The sequence below is a fragment of the Thamnophis elegans genome, chromosome 2 (assembly GCF_009769535.1).
Source record: "Thamnophis elegans isolate rThaEle1 chromosome 2, rThaEle1.pri, whole genome shotgun sequence".
In the NCBI taxonomy this organism is placed as follows: Eukaryota; Metazoa; Chordata; class Lepidosauria; order Squamata; family Colubridae; genus Thamnophis; species Thamnophis elegans.
This window is the reverse complement of record NC_045542.1, coordinates 39135327-39160738: the sequence shown is the minus strand read 5'-3', so window position 1 is coordinate 39160738 and position 25412 is coordinate 39135327. Positions and strand designations below refer to the sequence as shown.

Here is a 25412-nt window from a genome sequence, read left to right as displayed (position 1 = left end):
CCCGAGGCACCTAGGTTGCAAACTGACTCATTCAATCAAGAATGTGGAGTGTCGGCCATTGATGCATGTCTTTGTGTCTTAAAATGAAAGGCACAGGCTTCAAAGACATGCCTATTAAGAGGGCCTTAGAACAAAATCAATGCCAGATGTGACCAGAGTGAGTAGCTACTCCTTCCCTAAGCAATCACTGCTATTCCGGGCAGTATGGTCCTCTTCCCTGAAGGTCACCTGCAGTTTCACTCAAAGTCTGGCCAAAAGGAGGAGGGGGGAGAAAAAAAATCAAAGCTTAGATCAAAATGATTCCCTGGGGGTACAGCACATTTAGATAATTAGTTTCACCTTGTGTCTGTGCAAGATAAAAACACACACACACACACATACACACCAGATTTGGGCCTATGTTTCTTTTGTACACAGATGTGACAAAATATTTTTTTTTTTAAATTCATCTCGGTCCTGTTAATATATAGGGTAGTCCTCAACATACAACCATAATTGAGCACAAAATTCCCATTATTAAGTAAGACAAGTGTGTTTTGCCCCCCTTTATACCTTTCTTGCCACAGTTGTTAAATGAATCACTGCAGCTTTTAAGTTAGTAAATGGTTGTGAAGGGAATCTGGCTTCCCCATTGACTTTGCTTGTCAGAAGGTTGCAAAAAGCGATCACATGACCCCGGGACACGGCAACCATCCTAAACACATGCCGGTTGCTAAGCGTCCAAATTTTGATCCCATGACGGGATGCCGCAACAGTCGTAGGTGTGAAAAAAATGTCATAAGTTGCTTTTTTCAGTGCCGTGGTAACTTTGGTCACTAAATGAATGGTTGAAAGTCAAGCCAATAATTACATCATGCCAAGGTTCAAGTTGCAATGCTCAGAGAGTTTTTGAGTTTAGATAGAGCACTTTATGTGACATCCTATATTTTTTTCCCCTGGTGTTGCCTAAAAACAAGGACTTCCCAATCTGCCACTATACAAAGCACCATGGTTAGGACTGTTAACTTCAAAGCCAGCTGAGAACAAATCAGGGCCTGCATACAATATATAGTAGGGCAGTGATGGCTAACCTTTTTGTCACCGCGTGCCCATAATGCAATGCATGTGCGACACCTCCCCATGCCCTGCCCCACTGTGCATGCGCATGTGACCCCCTCCCCCCGCGCCTCATTTTGGGCCTAGTAGGCCTCCCTGCAGCCCCCTGCCCTCTGTGCATGCATGTGTGGCCCCCCACCTCCCCCACACATGCGCAGGCGTCTCCTGCTTGTGCCTCGTCCCCTGCGCAAAAATCAGCTGGCTGGCGGGAGGCGTAGGTGCATGCACAGTGGAGCTGACCTCTGCATGCCACCTGTGGCACACGTGCATCACAGCAGTTCATGTGAGGTTTGAATGGGACTCACCACAGAGTCAGCCAGGATGGCCAATTTTAAGGAAAATGGGAGTTGGTTTAATTATATCTAGAAGGCCAAAAATTCCCATCGTGGGAGGATATTCAATCTTCCTATCTACACTAACAGGATGGTTATCACAAGTATAAGCAAATCTCTACTCATCAGACTAGCCCATCCCCCTCTTGTTACAGGTAGTCCTCAACTTACAACCTTTCATTTAGTGACTAAAGTTACAACATCCCTGAAAAAAAGTGACTTATGACCTTTTCCCACACTTACGACCATTGCAGCATCCCCATGGTCAGGCGATCAACATTTGGATGCTTGGCAACTGGCTCATATTTATGATGGTTGCAGTATTCAGGGGCCATGTGACCCCCTCCCCCCATTTTGCAGCCTTCTGGCAAGCAAACTCAACAGGGAAGCCAGAGTCACATAACAACCATGTTACTAACTTAACAATTGCAGTGATTCGCTTAACAACTGTGGCAAGAAAGGTTGTAAAATGGAGCAAAACTCAACCTAACAGCTGTCTTGCTGAGCAATGGAAATTTTGGGTTCAATTGTGGTCATAAGCCGAGGCTATCTATACTGCCAACAGGCTGAAGATGGATTAAGCTACATCTTTAGCTTATGAGGCAGGGCTTCAGTGTGAATACAAAATTCAGAACAATATATGTATATAAAATATATGCCTCCAGTTTTAGTCTCAACAAAGATTACAGACAAGATAGATTATAGAGACACATTATATCTCTCAAAATTCCATCTAAGCCTCTGGAGTAAGCTGTCATCACCGACCTAAAATAAGATTCCGAGACTCCAAATTATTCCAGTGGGAAGTTAGACAACAACCACACAAGTCCTTCTCAATCCCTTTAACCTCCATTCACCCAATACCATCCACATAGTTTGGTTCTAGTTAATTAAATCAGGGAACCCTTCATTTGAGGATAGGATCAGGAAAGGAAGGGGAAACTCCCTGGCAGAGTTTCCATACTGGTGTTGCTTCCTATAAAGAACAAACCATAAGGAGTTCCTATCCGCCAACACACAATTCTGGTCACCAATGGAGCTACCCTTTGATCTGTAAAGATGGGCCTTAGGTATTTCAAGCATGTACATTCTAGTTTTGGTCAGGGCTAGTCAAAAGTACCTTAGGGTGCATCCTTTAAAAAGGCAGGTAGTCATAAAATAATAACCAAGCAACAGAGGAAATCTCTGTAAATGTCAGCTAACCCATCACAAAAAGCTGTCCAAAAATGCAGGCAGATGAAAAAGTTGGTGCCAAAACAGTGAAAGACAAGCAAGTCTCTTTGGAGAGTAAGTTCCAAAAATACAGAGGTTCTTTCTCAAATCCCCATCATCTCTCCTACAAGGACAGAGAGACTAAAGTCTCCTCCAGGAGAGGACTTTGATGCCTATCCAGGCCCTGCCTTTAGAAAATAAATAAATCCTTATATATACACATACACATACACATACACATACACATACACATACACATACACATACACATACACATACACATACACATACACATACACATACACATACACATACACATATATATGTTGTATTTATGCTGATAAATAAATAAAGGGAGACTAGTATAGATCTATTTCAAGCTATTTAGCTCTCATCAGCTAGCCATACCCAAGTTTTTGGGAATCGAACCTGTGCTCTATTGCCTCCCAGGCAGGGAGTTAACCATTTGAGCTACAGAGAACGACTCCTTTATCAGCCAGCCAGGGTGGGAGGTATATACTTAAAGTCACAACCCCTGGTATGCCCAAGTATGGGAGGAAGGTCACATAAAGGAGTCGTTCTCTGTAGCTCAAATGGTTAACTCCCTGCCTGGGAGGCAATAGAGCACAGGTTCGATTCCCAAAAACTTGGGTATGGCTAGCTGATGAGAGCTAAATAGCTTGAAATAGATCTATACTAGTCTCCCTTTATTTATTTATCAGCATAAATATAACAAATGTAACAAAAAAAGGCAACAGTAAAAAATATTGGGTTTCTGTCTGGATGGACTCTTGTGACGAGCCTAATGACAGAGAGTGGAAGTGTGACCTTCCTCCCATACTTGGGCATACCAGGGGTTGTGACTTTAAGTATATATATATAAAGTATATATAAGTATATATAAGTATATATAAGTATATATATATATATATATTTTAAAAACCTTTTAAGGTGTAGATATTCCAAAAATACCTGTGGAAGTTTTGTTTCCAATGTCAGTGTGAGTCTAGCAGTAATATCGGGGTAATTTATGGCCTCAATCAATTATAGACTACATAAATTTAAACTTTTATTCCAGTGTTTCCTAGGTGGTTCTTATTCACAAAACTTAGACGCTTTGACTGGAATGATGTAAAAAAAGAAAAAGATTGGAAGATTGCAGATTTTCTTTCAGGGCGATAATGGAGGAGAGTAGCTGCAGCCGCCATGTTGTTAACTTTTGGGTTAGAGATGGTCATATTGTGAAACGAAGCCCCACGTGTTCCAATGGACCAATAAAGCATTCTTCAAGATGTTCTCTACCATCACCAGAGATAATAACTCATGCCTCAGTAACAGGGAGATAGGACAAGTTGATTGTCTGAATAGTTACATAGGAAGTCTTAAGATAGGTCATGAGCCTTAGGAGGATTTTAAAAGTCAACCTCAAATAAGGAAGTAGACTAATAGATGAGTAAGAAAGTAGACAGGTATGGAGATCAAAAGGTCCTGCTCATGTTATCTGTTGGGTAAATCTGCCCTCAGGACTTCACTAGATAATAACACTCTAATTTTGCAGAATATATTGGGACATCTACCTCAAAAGGAGCCCTGACTCTTTCCTAACAGATGGTATTTGGGCAAATACTTCACTAAGTACAATAGTCAAAGTCAGTTAGCCATTGACATTCACAGATTAGGTTACAATATTTTGCACAACCAATTGGTACTTTGGTAACACGACTGTTTTGTGCAAAGCTAAATCAAACAATCCCAAAGGGGGAAAAACACATTTTGGAGACCCTTCCCTTTATAAACAAGATGCAGGAATATATGTACCCATTTATAGCTATCAGATGCAGGTCCCAACAATTTCCATTAGTATCTCTGTACTTGATGACTGCCCTGTTGCTTTTATTATTATTTTTTAGGGCCCAAAAGGCGAAATCAGAATAATCAGGTAAAGTGTAACCAAACTGATGAAAGAAAGGAAACTTCTAAAGCAGCAGTGTATCATCGCAGAAAGGAAATAAGAACTTTGAAGAGATACCTATTATGCAAGTCTGTGGACTCGTCGACTTGCAAAAGGCAAGCCAGCCTACAATCTCACATCTACTCACCAGATGAGATCTCAGTTCGGTTGCTGGAGCAACCGACCCACCTGCTGAGTACTATTGCTGGGTGGGTAAACATAAAGAAGTCAGAAAAACTTCATCTAGTGAACGAGTTGCAGCCAACCTTCAAAAGAGAACAATAAACCTTTCCTTGTGGGAGGCTGCTTACAAATACATCGTGGTTATTTTGGCAGTCAGTCTGTGCAAACACAAGAAAAAAGAAGAAAGAAACCACAAAGATGCTTACCTATAATTTCCCTTTTTGCTCAGCTGCTCTTTAAAGTGCCCAAGTGTCAGGCTTGGGGCCTTTAACAGCCTCCTGTAGGGAATTTCTTCTCCACAGAAAAAATAAGTGACAACCAACTCACTAGGCTGGGAGGAGTGAACAACAGGGAGTTTCTTTGGTTCTTTGTGACTGAAAGATAAAGAAGGGAGGAGAGAAAATAAGTATGGCTTCACAACATTTACAAAACATTTATGTCACACTCAGAGGCACAATTACACAAAGGCGTAGAGAGTCAACTAACCACATCAAGTAATTGAAAAATTGAGGAAAGCAAAGTTGGAGACTTATTTGTGCATTAAGTACTGAAGAATTTGAGGTAGCCTTCGCAATACCTGCTGTCCCATCTTGTGGACTTCAACCACACTTGTTATTATAACTAGCCCCTCAATTTGGAAGGCGATTCCAACTCATGGCCCACTAAATTGACAAGCATTGCTGCTGGATCATTTAAAAAAAAAAAAGGAATTTTGACTGGGGAATAAGAGTTAAAAATAAAGACCAAGGCATATATTGTGCAGTTTTCAATGGAGATATACAGTCTTTAATTATCAGCTTATTAAGTCTGGCCAACTAGTTACTGTACATATTTGAAGTCTAAATATTTTGGAAAGGGATTTGCTTAACAGGGCAATGATGTCTGCAACCCTTGAAGATTCAACAAGGCAACCTTACATTGTTTTCATGTCCAGATGAAGGGGGACATGAGTTTGCAGCTGTAGGATTATCCCAACCCTCAATTATTGGATGAATTTGGGGCGGATTGCTCAGACTGTCTGGCAACTTTTCTGAGAAAGAACTTTCAGTTACACCAGGAGACATATGAGGCGAACCCTATGTGGACTGATCACTGGAGCAGATCAAATGATGTACAATAATACAATGACACTTGCATGGCTTCAACCATGCCCCATTTTACAAATGGATTTGTTCTATTCAACTGGTTGGATACTCCGGGTGGTTTTCCCCATCCTTGGATCACCAATTTTTTGTTGCTAACCATTAATTAGAGAAGTGAAGGACAAATTGCACTCCTGAGTCTCCAAACAATCCTTAGACTAAAAATCCTTTTCAAGTGACAGTTCGGTCCTTGGCATTGAGGGTGCCAGAATGATGGGCATGTTAAATAAGAGATGTCAAAAAGAGAAAGGAACAAGGGTTCTGAAGAAAGAGTCAACAAACATTCAATAAAAGAATCCTGAAATGTGATAGAATTGGTAGGACCATTCACTGTTTGCTTAAGATCTACCTCAAGACCAAATGGTCCAGAGGTAGATCTCCAGATGACAGAAAAAACGGTTGTGATTGGTTCTTTAAAAGAGCAGTAACAAATCCTGAGGCTGATTGAATTCATACATCACACTAAGGCATGGCTTGTTTTTGTAGTTTTTGGATTAATTTATACATCTTTGGGTTCCCACTCCAGGCTAGGCCATGAAGGAAGCGGGATTTATAAACCATAATGACCGGAGTTGAACTAACTAAATACCAAGCAAATAATAACTTTGTACAATATCTGAAACTAACTGGCACAATGGTTCTCAGTGACTGAAACGTTTACATGTGGATTCAAGAGAATAAATTTTGCTAAAGGAAATGTTCCACTGAGACTTCGGAGTAAAAAAAAAAACCCAGCCGCATCATATTATGTATAAATGTCTTGGCTAAGTACTGTCTAGAAAGCTTCAGAAAATTTATTTTTTTCTTGTGTTAATTTGTTATTAAAAATCCTCAATAGATATTCATGAAGATTTTCTGGGACTGGTCAAGCAGCCAAGCCCCATAAAACTACTGGGTTTTACATGATTTCTAACTGTCTTTATATATTAAGTTACTGACTATAAGCTTCAAATTCTATTTTATCAATGATTCTGCTGTCATGTACAACTTTTGCATTCCATATTAATTTTATGAAAATATTAGGTGAATTGTTACATGATCCTACACCAAGATTTCCTTAAGCTCAAACAAACCAGAATAAGTGTTTCAGAGATACAAAATAATCATGGCTTATTTGACCATGACCAATCTCTGATTTGTCTTTTTTTTTAAAGTTGGTCTTGTTTTACAATTCTGCGAACCTACAAGGTAAATGGGGGAAGTCCCCAAACAATCCAATAATAAACCAGGAACCCATAACAAATCAAGGTTTTTTTCTGCACATAATTAGTCACAACCACAATCTCTACAACAACAAACCATGATTTCAAACTATAGATTACAAATAAATCATGACTCTTTTGCAAAAGTGAGTTATCCTTTTCAAGACCAAGATGAAGAGGCTTAATCTCTCCTAGACCTACTATACTTCTCATTGGGTTTCAATATGATAGCCCATTATATACTTTTGGACTCTATGCAAGAGTTGGGGATGGAAAACATACTTTTGCAGTGCTTCTACTTCCTTTGCTACAGTGGCCAAATTATTCAGTTTCTACGTGAAACCATTAGTGAGATCCTATGTCACCTGGAGTGAAATATTGCCATTGAATACACCATATCCATGCCAGGCTGAGCCAGAAATTCTGCAGAAGTCCTGGCCCAAGGCTTAGAGGTTGTGAGGGCCTTGGTGAGTCAAAACAAGCTTAAATTAAATCCCTGCAAGTTAGTGTTGCTCTGTGTCTGTGATAGGTCTGGCCTATCCAAGTTCCAAGTTCCAAGTTCAGATCCAGAGGGAGTTATATTCCCCTAATAGAGGAGATCTACAATTAAGGGGACCTACAGGAAAGTGGCATGTGCAAGGTATGGCTTTTGCCTACCTCTTGTTAGTGTGTCAAGTACAGGCCTATCTGGACCCAGAAACCCTTGACTCAGGACATTCTGTGTGGGTCTGCCTCTGAAGATATCTCAGGCTTGGGTGCTACAGTTGTCCCAAAGTCCAGCAGCCTACCTGCTAACCATCAATATGGTCGTGATAACCTCAATGCTGCAGGTGCCACACTGGTGGCTGATTGCTTTCGATTCCAAGCAACCTACAGGGACATCCCTCCTGTGTATTCCTGCAGCAAGGACTTGACTTGTCAAAGGTCCCTATTCCACATGAGGGGGGGGGGGGTCAACAATATGATTTCTCAGTGGCGATTCTTGAAACACCTCACTTTGGAAAACTTCATACAGTTCAGCTGTTCTCCAGAGCTTTTGGGTGTTCATGGTGTGCAGGCTGCCTAATTAAAAATGTGATTGATTCATCTTCAGATTGTTTAAAGTACTTCATTCTCATCATCTCTGACCATTTGCCAGAGTGCCTGGAACTAAGCAGAGATGCCCCCAGATTTACCCCACTGATTTACTTATCCCCTGTTCTTCACAGGTTGTGTGTGTGTGTCTGTGTGTGTCTGTGTGTGTGTGTATACACACAAAGATAGCAGCAAAGGGAAGAAATGAAAGGATCAACATTGTCTAAAGTTCCAGGATGGGACAAAAAAAGCAGTTCTTTGTTTAATGGATGGCCCTATGGACATTTCACAGATACTTAAGTTTTTTGATAACATTATATCAGTGATAGTGAACCTTTTCGGCACCGAGTGCCTAAACCGAAACACACATGCATGCGCATGCATGTATGCATGTCGGAGAGCTGCAAAACCAAAGACCAGTTGGCCAGCACATGCATGCCTGTTTTTTGGCCATTTGGGGGGCATTTTCCTGGCTGTTTTCAGGCCTAATTTGGGCCATTTTCAGTCTGGTTTTGGCCCCAAAATAGTTTTGGCCTGATTTGGGGGCATTTTGGGGGCTTCTTTCTGGTACATGTGCATTCCAGAAACCAGAAGAGCAGCTGGCGATGGTGCATGTGCCCACAGAGAGGGCCTTGCGTGCAACCTCTGGCATGTGTGCCATAGGTTTGCCATCATGGCACTATAGCATCTCTATCTGAGCTTCCACAATAATTTGCAATGTCTATTTCACAGGGCAGGGGAAGCCTAAGGTCCATAACCCAAACTTTGTGAAAGTACTCTAACTTTCATATATGTATGTGCCAACAAACCATTCTCAACTCCTAATGGCAGCATAGATAGATTCTCTCCATAACATTCCATTCCTAACCAGGCCTTTCAGATCTTCCAATTCACCTACAATGCCAAGGAATGGGCATATATCCTATATTCTATATATGCATTCCTTTACAGCAAAGTACATTTAGAAAGCCCTGACTTGTGTAGAACAGCACATCAAAAGCTGCCACTGTTTTTGTATGGGGGGGGGGAAACAGAGATGCACCACATCTGTTTTGATACTTTGACACCACTGTCAAAAGGAAGAGAAAGCCAAGTTCTGGTTCCACTTTGGGAACCTCAAGAAGACAGAACCTGTTGCAAAAATAAGAGTCTTCAGTGGCATGAAGACAAGGCCATCTCTGAGACGAGCCAGACTTGGCACGTCTAAAGGTCACCAAAGGCTACTCTGCCATAATTTTCTCTTCCTAATTTGTTCCAAGTCTTTGTAGAGTGGTTTCAGGAAGCAAAAAAAAAAAAGCACTAGCACACAGACAGCTGGCTTAAGGTCAGCCAATTAAAAATGAAAAGGGATAGTCATGTGGCTAAGCTTGGACTTCAAACATTACTCATTGCTTAAGATGCCGCATCTAAGAAAGAAAACTTTAATTATTTAGACTCTAGCAGATTCCTTGTCAAAGAAGAACTATCCTGTAATTAGACTAATCCACCAATCTTTGTCCATTTAACTGGAATGCAAACAAAAAGAAGGGGAGAATTAGAGAGCCAAGATTTGAAAATGTTTGGTGTTCACTATAGGCCTTTAAAAAAGAAAAATCCAAACTCCCTTGTAAATGCTCCACTTCCAAAGCAATAAAAATGGGTTTGGGGGGAAAAAAAGGAACCAGCAGCTCTTTACTGTTTATATTGCACTCACTCTTCTGATGTCGTGTTTGTCGTGTTGAAAGGGCCATTCCCTCCCGGTACTGAAGCCAAGTGGTTTCGATCTCTAAGCTGATTTGAAGTTGAACATCTGAAGGATTGGGAAATGGGAGAGGAAAGGGAAAGAGATACAGGAAAACCATTAATACCTTCTCCAAATCCCATTTGTGCACTCAAGACCAAAGTGCTAAAAACGAGCAAGGAAATATTACACATGCTAGAGCCAAAAGTATCTCAGCATCGTCCAAAGACAGGCGAAAGCTTGAATCCCACCACTTAATTGGTTTCTGTTTCACAAGTGTTCATTAAGGAAATCGAACAAACCAGGTTAAATTGGAAGGTTCATATTGCTTTGGCTAGAGAGATTACAATTTGTAAGGTGCATGCTGAATGATAAGACTGAGACGCAGACTGTTCCAAAACCTAAGAATCCCTTGATAGTGAGATGGGTGAAAAATTCAATTTCATAAATAAATAAGCCCACGCAATAGCTTGAGCAAGCCAAAAACTAACTCATAAAATGAAGCCAGTTTCAGTTCTTTTTTTTCACCTTTCAAAAATATCTCAAAAGTAAAAGTGAAAAAGCTTTAGGTTGGTAGGGCCAAATATGGATCCTTATCTTTCAATCCAAGTTTTATTAGCCTCCCTCTCTATTTTAACCAAGTTACAGATTTGAGGAATTGTATGTTACTCAGAATCAGTTTGACCGGAATGGCTAAAAAACCCAGCAACCAATACACAAACAACCATAAACAAATTTAAATCTCTCCTGAGGAAAAAGGGGCTTTATGAATCTGACCTCCTATTTGCCATTGTTCTAGCTGATCACACCTTTAATTTGACTCTACGTTTTGCAACACAATAAGGAATTTGAAAAAGATTCTGCTTGCAGATGCTTTTGTTAGGCAATCTATGGTTTTCACAGGCCTATTTCAGAATATTCTGCCTAGCCTGTCTTCAACAGGGACTGGATTGCTTTTAGCAGGCATCAACCCAGCAGCCCAGCAGGGAGGGGGGGCAGCTTTTGCTTTGACACCCCAATCTGTGGAAAGTTACCGTTGTTTCTGTGGCTTGGACACCTCAGCTAGCCTGCGGCAAGCTTCCTCCAGCTGGGCCAATGTGTTGGGTGGAGTCAGTGGAGGCATGGCGGGATCCTGGACAAAGGGGTGGGCAGGTTGCACAGCCCGTGGGTGGCTGCTGTTGCCCCACTGGTGGTGACGGGCCAGACGCTCCCCAGATGCACCTCTGGTGGAGTCAGCATTGTAGGCCTTCTTCGTGCTTTGCGTGCTGGAAAAAGACAAGGGACCAAAGGGGCAAGGTTATAAAAGCTGAAATACGGGCCTTTCAGAGCAGCTTCTGTTCTGTGTATGCTCAATGAGAAGAAAGAAAAAAAAAAGAGAGAGAGAAAAGTCTGTCATAACATGAAAAGGGATTTTTTTTTTTGCCAAAAACATGACATTTTTGTGGTTTTTCTGGTTCCGCGGAACAGCTTTCATATTAAACCAGAGGAGCAAAAGAGCTTCATTTGTTTTTAGTGATTGTAAAAATAGACAGCTGTGTAATAGATAAATATTTACCAGGAGCAAGAGTGTTGCAGACAGCTGATATTTACCTATGGGGCTTGTGCTTAGATTGTCTTTCACTCTCCAACATCCACTGCCAGACGTTCTGGGAGCGATCGGCTTCCCCACTGGGTAGCGGTATGCCTGGTGGGGCAGGGGGGCCACCTCCTTCTCCACCTGGCAGGACGAGGCCATCCTGGAGCTTACAGTTCCTTTTGGGAAGGGTCCCAGTTCTGCTGAGGTTTCCATCAGAGAGAGAACAACAACACTTAGTCTCTGGTGCCTAGTCATTACACAGCAAGAGTTCTGCTAAAACCTCAGGCCCCAGTTGGAGGGGATTCTCCTCCCTGGTCCCATCTCCATTCTCCCCTCGTCGCACCAACTCCCAGCCGTCCCTTTAACTTTTAGACAAACAGGCACAATTCCAGAAGTGTGGACCTATCCCAGCCACCCCCAAGCCATTAGAACTCTTTCCCAAGAGGAAACTCACCTAAATGGCTCCAGCTGAGCGACAGGAAGGTCTGCCCCTTTCGCGTGTCCTCTACATTTTGGATAGCAATAATAATCAGTGCCCCCAGCACACAAGCATTGGACCCGCTGGGCTGCCTCAGCTTCTATCTGCTCTTTCGTTTTGGGAATGGTGTGGTGGTGGATGTAGTGATGGTGAACATGCTTGGTGGTCTGCTTGGTGACAAATCCTTTGCTGAGAAGAGCACAAGCCGCGGGCACGGCATTCTTGCCTGGAGTGGCTATCAGGAACTTGCCCCCCGGGAGTCGGTCGGGGGAACGAGCACGAGGACTATGCCTCCCCATGCCAGGAGACTGACACCCGGGGGTCTTAAGCACACGGGACAGGTGGTCATCCAGAATGGCCTGAGGATCATCTTCATAGCTGCCGGTGGGAAGGAGCGTGAGTGGGTGCTGCTGATGTTGCACGGCTACAAGCTCTCGGTTGCCCTGGGCAGCGACAGGCGTGTCAGAGATCTCCTTTTCGTCATCCTTCAGGACAAAACGTGAAGGACAATGACTCAATCAGCAGAGCTCAATGAGGAGTCCTAGTAAAGCTCTTCAGACATTATGCCTCCCTGCCCCTTGACAGAAATCTGGGGCCAGTGCCTAGTTACATAGATGCTGACAGAATTTGAGGCATCCGCGCACATAGCCCCAAGAGACCTCAGCTGGCAGAAAACAGGCACAGCGGTATTGCTCTGGTTTCATTAGCTTGTGTGACTGCAGTGCCTCTCAACACCTGGCCCTCCTTCTTCACAGAAGGATGACCTGAGCTAAGATTCATTCGTTCGTTTGTTTGTTTGTTCGTTCGTTCGTTCATTCATTCATTCACTCTCTCAATCCCTCTCTCCCTCTCTCTCTCATGCCTCTTTCTTCCTGCCCATCCTCTCGCCCACCCTCCCCTTCAGCAAAGGGGGGAGTCACCAAGCAGGAACCCATGCAAAAGGAGCAAGAGGGGGGGTTGTTAGGTCCCTACCTCTGTGATTTGCTGCAGCCTCTCTTCCAAGCAATCCATGGTCTCTTGTTCTCGCTTGAGCTTTTCCAACCGAGAGATGAGCTCGGCTGCGAAGGTGGCGGGTTCCACGGGGGTCATTTCCTTGGGGAGCCGGTGGGTTCTCTACACAGAGCGGGGACAGAGACAATAAGCCAAGTTTAACAGGCAGCGCGGGCGAAAGCAGCTCAGTTCGGGGAGCAGGCTGGCTGGCTCCGTTCAGCTTGTTGTGTCTCCATGTTTGGATGAAAAGACGACCGCAACTAGGCATGGTCTGCTTTGGATTTTTATGAGCAAGTGCTGTGGCCTCATGGAGTGACATCTTCCCCAATAGCGTTTGCCTTCGGCAGGAGCAGTTGGTCGCACACCGAGGAACCCTGCTTGTTCTCTCTGTAGTACAACCAGCCCATCAGTAGCTACTCTGAAGTAGAAAATCTTCAAAGACTGTTGTCAAACATCAAATGGAAAACTCAGAGGCGGGAGGGGGGGAGAGAGAGAGACTTTAAGTCAAGGAATAAAAGTGGAGTATAAACAGAAAGGAGTTGGAAATTAAAATAAAAATAAGACGGGGGAGAAAAAGGGAAGGGAGCAGGGGAGGGAGGGAGGGAGGGAAAGAAAAGGAGTCAAATGGTGGCAGATCAGAGAAGGGCTGGTAATTTATTTCCTGGCTACACACTGGGCACCTTTGAGGTAGTGTTGTCTCAACAGTGTCCTGGATCTTTCTCCCTCTCTCTCCCTCTGTTCTTCTCCCCCCCTCCCTGCCCTCCATCTCTTTGTACAGAAAATGAAGGAAGCTGCTACGGGCAAACGGCGCTACACTGCTGAGCCCGGCTGCCTCCAGCAGATCTATCAAGGGAAAACGCAGCACCTCCAAATCAAGGCTGGAATATGAAAAGGCAAGCAAAAATCTCTGCCGAGAAAGAAGCCAAGAAAGGGGGGGGGAGGTAAGGCCCCCTCCCGCCCCATCTCTATTCTCCTCTCATCTCCCCCACAAGCACTCCCGTTTCTTGCCTTCTTCGCCCTCCAGTTCTGGATACACAAACATACACACAATACTTTTTTTTGTTCGGGGCGTTTTTTAGAGGGGTTTTTTTAAAGGGGGGGGGAGTTGAACTGCCAAGGCTTTCACAGGCTGCCCATGAGGTGAGGTTGGGCCTCTCTCTCTCTCTGGTAACCACTTAGCTTCAGAAATGATGTGAGGGGAGAAAAAGGCGACTCTGCAGGAAATTGTCACTCTTACACAAGCTGGCTCTATTCAGCTCCTTGATCAAAGCACTGCCTTACAGAGAAAGTCGATTTGCACACCCCAGGACAAAATAATCTAATTTACAAGCAGAAGCTATAGAGAACTTTTTTTAATGGCAGAAGCAGAAGAAAATACTATATACAAACATACCAATAAATAAATACATGGGGACATGCAAACCCTAGACACCAATAAAGGAAAATATTTGTAGTTCAGGGTTGAAATGGAGGTCCTTGGCACTCCCGGAGCTTGGCTGCTTTCTTGCAGACGTTTCATTACCCAACTAGTTAACAGCATCAGTGCTACTGCCATAGACCAGAAATTGATTGTAGACATAGATACTGATGATCTTACCAAGTTTGGCTAATGAGACATCTGCAAGTAAACAACCAAGCTCAGAGAGCACCAAAGACCCTAAACCTTTTTTTTTTGGCCATGCCCCACCTGAGAATCTTTAAAATCCTGATCCCCCCCCCATGACATATAATTCTTACTTTACTCAAAAAGAGAACTCTACTCAAACGGAGGAAGCCTAAAAGGAAGCCTAAAAGGCTATTGAGTTGGTTTAAACAAGGTTCAAATTGCCCCCATTAAAAATCAAATTGCCCCCCTGTGGGGAGTGGGCCAACATTGGGAACCACTGCCCTAGAGTCTCCAGGGGTGTCAAACTAGTGGTCCCCAGGCCAGATGCCTCACATGCAGGCCAAGCCCACCCCAACTCAGCAAAGGGAAGCGACAGCAATGTGCCACCATGAGTTTGATACCCACGCCCTAAGACAATCCTCATCTATCTCAGAGACATACAGTATTTCACCTGGGGTTTCTCATCCCTTAAGAGAACAGGAAGTTGAATTTGCTTACATTGATCACAAGATCAGCTTAGAACATAGAATTCATCAGAGTTGGAAGGGACCTTGGAGGTCCCTTCTCTCTAGCAAGAGACTCTATAATATCATTTCAGACAAATGGCTGTCCAGTTTCTTCTTGAAAGCCTCCAGCTTGTACTTGCCTATGTAACAACCTACAGTAGCTGAAAAGTATTCACTTCCAATTGACACCCTCAAATTCGTGTCCTCCACGCACATGGGCTCCCCCATCCCCCATCTCTGTTTCACCACAATGAAACAGAAGGGGGATGATGGGAGCTGCAGTCAATTTGCCCTACTAGGAGATGATTGATGATGGAGCTCTAGGCCAACATATTAAGAAGACCCTATGCCCATGATGGTGAAGGCACACGGAGCCTTCCCTGCAGGCACCCACCCGAGCCATCACACAGCTCAGCTCCACTGCGCATGCGCACGCTCCTCCCAGCTGCCAGTTGGTTTTGGGGTCTCTGCCATGCACATGGGAGATGTTCATGCAAGCATGGTGGAAGGGGGTTGTGCGCGCATGCGCAGGGGGCAGGGGAAGCACGGGGTCACCCCGCAGCCTGGTTTTGGTCCCAGGAGGCTTCAAGGAGGCCTGCTAGGCCCAAAATGGGGCAAAGGGGGGGGGTGCAGTGTGCCATCCCCGCAGCCCTTGTTTGGTCTCAGGAGGCTGCGGGGAGGCGGGGGGAGTGCGGGGTTTGCACATTCACGCACATGGGGGTGGGGAGCACAGTGGGGTGTCACGTGCACATTGCGTTATGAGTGTGGGTGGGCACGCACACTTTCGACATGCCAGGACAAAAAGGTTGGCCATTACTGCCCTACGCTAAAGAAAGCTGCACCACAAGAATCACACAGCGTTATCACCCTGAAACCCTCTGCATTTTAGACGAGAAAAGAACTCAAATTTCCAAACAAGCACTATTAGATTAACTTTTTGCAAGGAAGCCAACAAGCAAGAAGTAGTCCTAGGATGGGGGAGGGGGCGGAATGGGAGGTGAGGGGAGGCTTTTTTGGTACAAATATCCTTTTTCCTTTGAAGGATCTGGGAAATCTATTTCCTGCTTTAACAGTTGCTAAAAGGTGGGGGGGGGGAGAAATCCTGGCTCTGCTTAAACAAATAGCAGAAGGCCCAGTGACTTCAATGAGAACATAACTCCTCCTGGTGCGTTCCTCCCTCTTGGACATCCCGAAGCAGAACAGCAAATGTAAAGCTTTTTTTAAAAAAAAAGCCCTCAAATAAAATAAAGCAGCTGTGGAAGTTCACTGTGAGATTTCCCCCCTCTTTCTCTTACCACCCTCAAGCCAATCCATCACATGGTTTAACAGGCTTTTTTGAACGTTCCTGCAGCAGCAAACAAGCAGGATAAAACAAGCCCAGTTTTCTACCAATCATCTATCCACAAATGAGACCCACACAAGGCAGTCTCATGTCAGACCCAGAGCCTTCGGGAAAGGAATCATCCAGGCCAGCCTTTGGCTAGGAACCTTGGAACTTATCGTCCAAGACATCTGGCAGATCCCGCCAAAAATCATCTCAGCCCAATGTTTCCCCACTAATAGCTGCTAGCCAGATGCTCCCAGAAACTCCCAAGCTGGGTCAGGAGTCCAAGTCATGTTTTCACTGATCTCATCTTAAAGCAGATTCTAAACCTCCCCTGTAGTTGTTCCCCTATAGCTCTAAAAAAGAGAGAATGGGAAAAGTGGAAAGGAAAATTTTCAGGTCCAAATACCAGGACGAATTTCCAAACCGATTGGGAATCTCTTTGAAAAGTATATGGTACAACACTCTCTCTCTCTCTCTCTCTCTCTCTCCTCTCTCCTCTCTCTCTCTCTCTCTCCCTCCCTCCCTCCCTCCCCCCTCTCTCTCCCTCTCTCTCTCCCTCCTTCCCTCTCTCCCTCCCTCCCTCTCACCCTCCCTCCCTCCCTCTCTCTCATTTTTTTAAAGAATTCTTATGTTGTATTCTATGGAAGTCCACTTACACAGGCTATCCTTGACTTACAACCATTCATTTAGTGACCGTTTGAAGTCACAACGGCACCCCAAAAAAGTGACATGACTGTTTTTCATACAACTGTTGTGGGTATCCCCGTGGTCATGTGATCAAAATTTGGCCACTGGGCAACTGGCATGTATTTATGATGGTTGCAGTGTCCCGGGGTCATGTGATGACCTTTTGGAAACTTCTGACAAGGAAAGTCAATGGAGAAGCCAGATTCACTTAACAACCATGTGACTAACGTAACATCCGCAGTGATTCACTTAACAACTGTGGCAAGAAAGGTCGTGAACTAGGGCAAAACTCACTTATCTTGCTTAGCAGTGGAAATTGAAGGCTCAATTGTGGTCAATAAGTCAAGGACTATTTGTATATCTGTTCTTTCTCTCTCGTCACTGCCCTATTTCTCTTTATCCCACCCTCTCAAACAGCAGAGAAGAGAAACAGTCCTCAGAAAGGGCTGCAAGAAGGGACTGTTAATCCCCACACACTTTGGGTGCCCCATAGGCTGGCCTAGCACAAAGCAGATTCCTAGATCGGGTATACTTTAAGTAGCACTTAGGTCAACATCCTTCAGAGCAAAATGAACTTCTTTGTGGCAGATAAAACAAATCCAGTATCTCTAAGCAACATTTGCTAAACAGGTGGGAAGAGAAAACGAGTACCATTTTATCATTTTAGGAACTTATCTTTCCAGTTATCCTTACAACAGGGAATCAAAATCTGTCGTTGCCCTTTATTTTACAATATTCATAGCCCACCGCCATTCTGCAGAACTCCGGTTCGAAGACAAGCACATAAAGCAAACAGATAAACACAGTATTACAGGTAGTCCTTGTTTTACAACCGCAATTGGAACCAGAATTTCCATTGTCAAACATTGTGGCTATTAAATGAGTTGTGCCTGATTTCACAAGCTTTTTGTCGCTAGAGTTGCTTCGCGAACCACTGCAATTGTTCAGGGAATTCCCCATTGATTTTGCTCGTTGGATTCCTGGGATAGGAATCACTGGGACAATGCAACTGTGGTGAATACATGGCAGTTTACAAGCACCCAGATTTTGATCACATTACTGTGACAGTCATAAGTGTGAGGTTCTTAAGTCGCTTTTTAAATTGCCGATGGAACTTTCGAAGGATCGTTAAACAAATGGTTGTAAGTTGAGGACTACCTGCATTCAAAACGATCGATCAACATCCTAGGCGGCCTTTGAATTCATTCATCTATGGACCAAAGAAATTCAGGCTTCTTAAAATGCTTCATCAACACCAAAAGTACTTACCGGAAAGTGAGGTAGAGAAACTTGCCCGTTGGCCTTGACACTACGATGCATTTCCCTCTGGAGCTGCTTCTTGTTCCCGATTCTGTAAGGAGGGATCCCATCACTAGACACGAGAAAAGAAACAATTTTAATATTCGGTTTAGACCTTTAAGTATTCAACTGCATCAAGAGCCAGTGATTTGGATTTTCTCTTTTAATGAGAGGCTAACAGCCCTCCATTACATAGATGCTTAGAGAGGGCAAAATCTCTATCTATCTATCTATCTATCTATCTATCTATCTATCTATCTATCTATCTATCTATCTATCATCTAATCTATCTATCTATCTATCTATCTATCTATCTATCTATCTATCTATCTATCTATCTATCTATCTATCTATCTATCTATCTATCTTCTTTTAGAGAAGGCCCCACACAGACCAAAGCTGGATTTATAAGCATCAGACAAGCCTTCAGATTTCCAAGCCAACTTCTTCCCTATTTAAATTCAACTGGGCTATAAATGTTTTTCTACTGGGAGGAAGAAAAAAAGGTAAAAGAAGAACACATCTGTTTGTTAGACCCTGGAACCTGGTTGCTAAGGCTTTCTCCCCCTTCTTTATTATTTTCCCCCTCCACTTTAAATGTGAGTGGTTTCTTAAAAGTCACAATTCAAGGTAAAAATCCCTGGTTTTGCTTGCAGCCCGGCATAATGCTAAATGGCACGTTAAAGTAGAAAAATAGCAGCAGTAGGGATTGATTGATGGCACTTCTGTCCCTTCCTACATGCAATATTACAGGTCTTTCCAGTGGTGCAGTCTGAAATGCCAAGTACTTTAACATAAATTGTTCCTGTAGGAAAAGCCAGTGTAATCTGTAGCCTTCTAGAAAGGCATCCAGGACTCTAAAAATAGGAATCTTCAAATGAAGACATGGAATGTTTTTAGAATAGTCAAGTTACTCTCCGCTTACCTCTTCACTTTCATTATTTTCAGAGAGTAGGGGGGGGGAAAACAGTTTCCTAAACTGATGAAGGAGCTTTCACACTTAGTGCTTGAATGCATGCACACTGATGGATTGAGAGGCAGATATGAGCGTGCAAGCACGCACACACATGCACACAGACAAATATAAACTTTATGTACACATCAACTATTTATTTGTAAGATATAAATAAACTTTCTCTATACGCTCCTAGGGTAGTGCTGTCAAACTCCCAGCCCATGGGCCGGATGCGTCATGTGCTAGACACGCCCACACCCAATTTAGCGAAGGGGGGGGAAGTCCCAATACATCATGTGATGATGCCGTGACGATGTGAGTTTGACACCACTGTCCTAGGGCAATAGATGCAGTTCTCCATCCTGCATTTCTCCTCTTTAATAATCGCCCTATGAGGTTGTAATTGAGTTGACACAATGACCAGTTCAAGGTCACCCACCAGCTTCCATGGTTGATCATGGACTTGAATTTGGGTTTCTCTAATCCTAGTCCAACATATGGGTAATGGGTAAGCCTCAACTCACAGCCATAATGGAACCCCAACATTTCCATTGCTAAGCAGTTGTTAAGTGATTTTTTGTCCCATAGACACAAGAATAGTTTTTTCCCCAAACGCCATCACTCTGCTAAACAAATAATTCCCTCACCACTGTCAAACTATTCACTAAGGCTGCATTATGATTACTATTAGTCTTCTCATCGTTCCTATCACCCATCTTTCTTTGTCTTTTTTATGTACACTGAGAGCATTTGCACCAAAGACAAATTCCTTGTGTGTCCAATCACACTTGGCCAATAAAGAATTTTATTCCATTCCATTCCATTCTATGACATTTTTGCCATTGTTGTTAAGTGAATCAACGCAATGCTTAAGTTAGTAACATGGTTGTTAAATGAATCTGGCTTTCCCCCATTGACTCTGCCTGTCTGAAAGTTGCAAAAGGGATCACATGACACTGGCAGACTGCAACCGTCATAAATGCATGCTGGTTGCCAAGCATCCAAATTTTGATCACGTGACCACGGTGATGTTGCAATGGTCCTAAGTGATCATAAGTCCCTTTTCCAGTGCTGCTGCAACTTTGAATAGTCATTTAGTGGTAAATTGAGGGCTGCCTGTTTTAACTATTTCATCACCTTGACTCTATATCATATACATACTGTATGTAAGCATAAAGAACAAATGGTAGGATAAATCAATATTTTATGTAACTTTAAAAATCCTTGAAAGAAGAAGAAAGTGATTACATATGCAAAATGGGTGGCTATGTCAGTGCAGGCAGGCATATTTATACCGAAACACACGTGTGTGTGTGTGTGTGTGTGTGTGTGTGTGTGTGTGTGTGTGTGTTCGATTGAAGGCTCCATTCAGATTATTAAGACCCCAGTCATGGAAGTCAAAAATTATGCTGTAATTCAGGATGCTATTCTGAATTCTCCACTGTTGATTATTTCAATATGAAGAATGGGGGGAAAGCTAAAATCCTTATTATGAAACCTCCCACCCCCTTTTATTCCTTAACTCAAATAATATAAACAGATGGTTTTTAAAGGCAAGAGGTGTAAATCCAATTAAATCCAATTGCATTTGTTTCGGTATAAATATGCATGCCTGCACTGCCATAGCCACCCATTTTGAAAATGTTTGGAAACTAATTGTTGCAACGGCCTGTTGGTAAAACAAGTCCGATTGGGAGGGGGGAATGTCCTGTCTCTGGGAAAATATTTTCTGAGCCCAGATCTGCAGAATTTTGAGGTGGAAAAAACCATAAATTCTCTAAGCCAAGTTGAGCCACTGGCAACTTTTTTAGACCATGTACCACTCCGAATCTTACACTGGTTTGGGTAACCATTCAATGGCATCCTTGTCTTGGGTTGAGACTCATCCTGATTGAGTTTCTAAGAGAGGTAAATCTAAACAAGACTGGAGAGCAAAGAGGCTTGGGATCCTGGTTTACAATATTTTAATCAGGTCAAGAATTCTCAAGACTTTTCCTTCATACAGACCATGAACATGTTCAAAAGTGTCTGAGGCCCACCTCATAAACAAGGGGTTAGGACTTGGCAAACGTAAGTCTCTTCTCAGTTGGCTCCCTAGGAGCCCAACTTTAAAATTACTACTAAAGGTTTATTGTGCGACCTTGTTTGAACAAGACCAATGACCAAAATCTGATTCATTTCTAAAAAAAATTTTCTGCTGCTCCAGGGACCACCTATGCTTCCCTTATGGATCTCAAGCGGTTCCCAGCACTGAAGCACTGAATCCCAGAACTTCATTCTGAAGCAATTCCTATCTTAATAATGATGCATCACTCAAACTTGCATATACTCAAATCCTGCTCCATCCCTCAAAAGAGAGCCATGACGTTTTTGCCTATGCAAAACATCTGCTCCTCAAAGATTCATAGATATGAACTAGGACAGGAGATTGTGTAACCTCTGTATCTCTCAGCTTAAAAGCCGAGGTGGCACAATGGTTAGAGTGTAGTACTGCAGGCTACTTTAGCTGATTGCTAACTGCAGTCTGGCAGTTCAGATCTCACCAGGCTCAACGTTGACTCAGCCTCCCATCCTTCCGAGGTGGGTAAAATGATGATCCAGATTGTTGGGGGCAAAATACTGATTCTGTAAACCGCTTAGAGAAGGCTGTAAAAGCACTTCTGAGAGGCATGAACTAATAATGGGCCAGGTTATGAGAAAATTGGGAGTTTGCTAGGTCATCAGGCAGAAAGAAAAATCAGTCCCCAATCAAACTCATTCTCCTGCTTCCCAATAAAAGTTCATGGAGAGATTTGTGGTCCATGTTAATGACTTCGCAACTCTCAACTTTCTATCGGAAATAAAGACAACATGTTCATTCTTCTCTCTAAAGAGAAAACTGAAAACCCCAAGAGTAAAATCATTATATGGAAATACTTATTGAACGAACCTACGGTCTTTATATAACTCCCTTCTCAGAAATGTGACTGAGGTTATTTTATTTTGATACACCATGATTCTAAAGAAAGCCATCCTGGCTGGTGTCATCACCAACGGGAAAATCATAGGATCACCAGGCCGAATCGGGGAAGACGCCTATTGCCATTTGAGTTTGATCTCATGCAAACATTCTCCAAACTAACTTAGTTTGGGTAGCACAGAGGATATAGAAAGGCAAAAGCTTTCCTCAAACTTGTGGATGTCTCTTCCTCAGAATACCTCTGCTCCAAATGTGATGTGTTGGGTACAGTTGGTTGTGGAGAGGGCAATATTTTTAACACATTTGCAGTTCCATTTGCCTCCAAGAAACAGGTAAAACCAAGCTGAAGCAGGTGGCCCAGTTCAAATACCATCTCAAATAGAAGGCATTCAGTTCTCTGAAGAACACACAATGCAACTAGAGCTTCTAAATGTACAACATTCAGATCGCATAGTTGGAAGGGGAGCTTAAGAGATCGTCTAGCACAGCATCCCTGAAAAGTGACCAACCAACCTCTGTTTGAAGACAGAGCACAATTTCCTATTTTGTATGGCCAATCATGCTTTTGAACGACTTCTCTCTCCACCTAGTTTTTAGTTTGGCAACCTACTTTTTTCTCCATAGTATAACATTCCTGGGAGTAGATTGCAGATTCAGCCATAACAGCAAACTACAGTTTACAGAATTCACTCATCATACTAATCCATTCCATGATTTGTTTAGGTTTTTGCTCATTTCCCCCTGTTTCTCTTCCTATATGATATACAAAAGAGACTTAACTAGCTAAGACTCTTAATATAAATGGAAGAGAAAGCTAGCAGATGCAGATATTGGTAGTGAAGTGAGTGAGTTCTCTATATGATTCATAAAACTTTCCATGCTTTTAGAAATAAATTACAGAGGCGTCATTACGTGGCTAAATAGCATCTTCAGTGAAGATACTACCTAGCTGGGTTATGAAATGTCCACAAGTAAGCTACCATGCTTAGAGAGCACCAAGGATTTCAGAGTTCAACCCCAAATTCCATGTGTTTGCTTTGATTTGTAATCATTAAGTTATTCATGTTCTACCACATCATATGCTACAGTTACTGTTTTCAAGCACTTCAGAAACTTGTACTTTTTGAAAATACATATGCATGGATTAGCTTTCTGTTTGTACTGGGCTTGCACAGCATTGAAAACTAACCATAATGGCAGAGTTCACACAGCACGTAACAACTAACTTGATGGGCTTCTAGTTCAGTTTATTGTGTGAGTACAGTATGAGTGCAACAGGACCTGACCAGTGGTGGGTTGCCAACTTTTTTAGTACTGGTTCAGGCGCGCTCACGCGCGATGCTTCTGCGCATGTGCAGAAGCATCCTGGTGGGCGGGCGGAGCCTGCCATCGCTGCTACAGCCGGTTCACCCAATCCGGGCCAAACTGGGACCAACCCGCCTCTGGAACTGGCCTTGTCCTGTAATTCCACTTTGCTAACATAAATATAAAACTTAAGATGCATATTACTCTTCCCTGTTTATTTCTGACTTTTAAATGGTACCATCGATATTTTACCTGTATTTATTCCATGCAAGCCATCAACATTTTTTTAAAAAAATTCTGGTACTGTAAAAATATGTTTAATAAATAAATAAACAAATAGCAGGTGTATTGGTACTGTATTGGTAACATACTAAATCGCCATCTGTGAACGATAATCTGTAATTACTAATCCAACATCATACCATACTCTATTTTAGCATGGTCCATGAACCAGGCCATTACTCAAAGCCATTTATGGCTTGCTTTGGCTTAGATAAACATATTGTGGTTTGTTAACTGTGATGTACAATATGATTTATCCACAGGCAATGGGCAATGCCAGTTAATAAACCCAAAAACTCTCTGCAGGAGAGGAAAGGAGGTGCGGGAACTCAGGTACGGCATGATAATATACAGCTGTTAACACAGGCCCAGATGTTGACCTGAAACTGGAATTTGAATGCCCCATCTCCCATGCTTCTCTGTGGGAGATTATCCCATTTATGTTTCAAGAGCTGAGATGCTTCTAGCCAACTTGGCTGCAGAGAAGAAACCTGACACCAACCACAGCATCACATTCCTCCAACCGCTCAGACTTATGCTGGAATACAGCTTCTTTCTGTTGTGATGTTACAACAGGGATGTCTTCTGTCCTCACTTGTGCAAAAGCCAGCTCCCTTCCCCAGGCTAGCCTACCCCTTAAGTGGCCAAGGACAGAAAAAGCCCGCCATCCAATTTTCTTTGCCTGGGGAAGGGCAACACTAACATAACAGTCAGTTAGCAATAGAATAGAATTTTTTATTGACCAAGTGTGATTGGACACACAAGGAATTTGTCTTTGGTGCATAGGCTCTCAGTGTACATAAAAAGACAAGATACATTCATCAAGAATCATAAGGTACAACACTTAATGATAGTCATAGCAGAGGTGGGTTCCTACCGGTTCGGCCAAATAGGTAGTAACATGGCGGACTTGGTACCTGGAACTGATAGCAACCCAGGCCTGCCACACCCCTGAACTGGTTCTCCTACCGCGGTGCCATCTTGATTTTCGGTTCTGCACATGCGCAGAACAAATTTCATTGCAGAAATGTATTTTTTTCCTTTTTTACATTTTGCGCATGCACAGATAATTTTAGGTGCAAATGTGCACGCGCGCCGAACCAGCATTAATTCCGGTAGCAACGCACCCCTGAGTCATAGGGTACAAATACAGTAAGCAATCAAATCATACTAGGAAACAATCAATATAAATCCTAAGGATACAAGCAACAAAGTTGCAGTCCTGCAGTCATAAGTGGGAGAAGGTGGCTGATGGAATGATGAGAAAACTAATAGTAACAGTAATGCAGACTTAGTTAATAGTTTGACAGTGTTGAGAGAATTATGTGTTTAGCAGAGTGATGGCGTTCGGGGAAAAATCTAGTTGGCTGCTTCTGTGCTGGGAAAGTTGGGGAGGAGGAGTGGGCTCCTTTTCCAAAATGCCATCAGCCAGCCCTGTGACATCCTTGGGGTAGGCTAGCTCCTCTCTGGGCTCCTTGAGCGCATTAAGATTTCATTTCCATAATTTCCCTAGCAGGCACCACACTTGGTG

The 25412-nt window shown here is 43.1% G+C and overlaps 1 protein-coding gene across 3 annotated transcripts in view; it reads right to left on the bottom strand.

The window, feature by feature from the left end:
• The window catches only part of AXIN2 (axin 2), a 55169-nt gene that overhangs the window by 7220 nt on the left and 22537 nt on the right, over positions 1–25412 (bottom strand). For 2 of the 3 annotated variants that reach the window (XM_032210039.1, XM_032210040.1), the window contains exons 4-10: positions 18351–18453; positions 12938–13078; positions 11942–12450; positions 11502–11687; positions 10946–11176; positions 9885–9980; positions 4980–5147 (exon numbers count right to left, since the gene is read on the bottom strand). In XM_032210039.1, coding sequence (XP_032065930.1) covers positions 4980–5147; positions 9885–9980; positions 10946–11176; positions 11502–11687; positions 11942–12450; positions 12938–13078; positions 18351–18453 — 1434 coding nt within the window. The remainder of the gene's footprint in view (positions 1–4979; positions 5148–9884; positions 9981–10945; positions 11177–11501; positions 11688–11941; positions 12451–12937; positions 13079–18350; positions 18454–25412) is intronic. The other variant, XM_032210041.1, reaches the window with a different exon arrangement.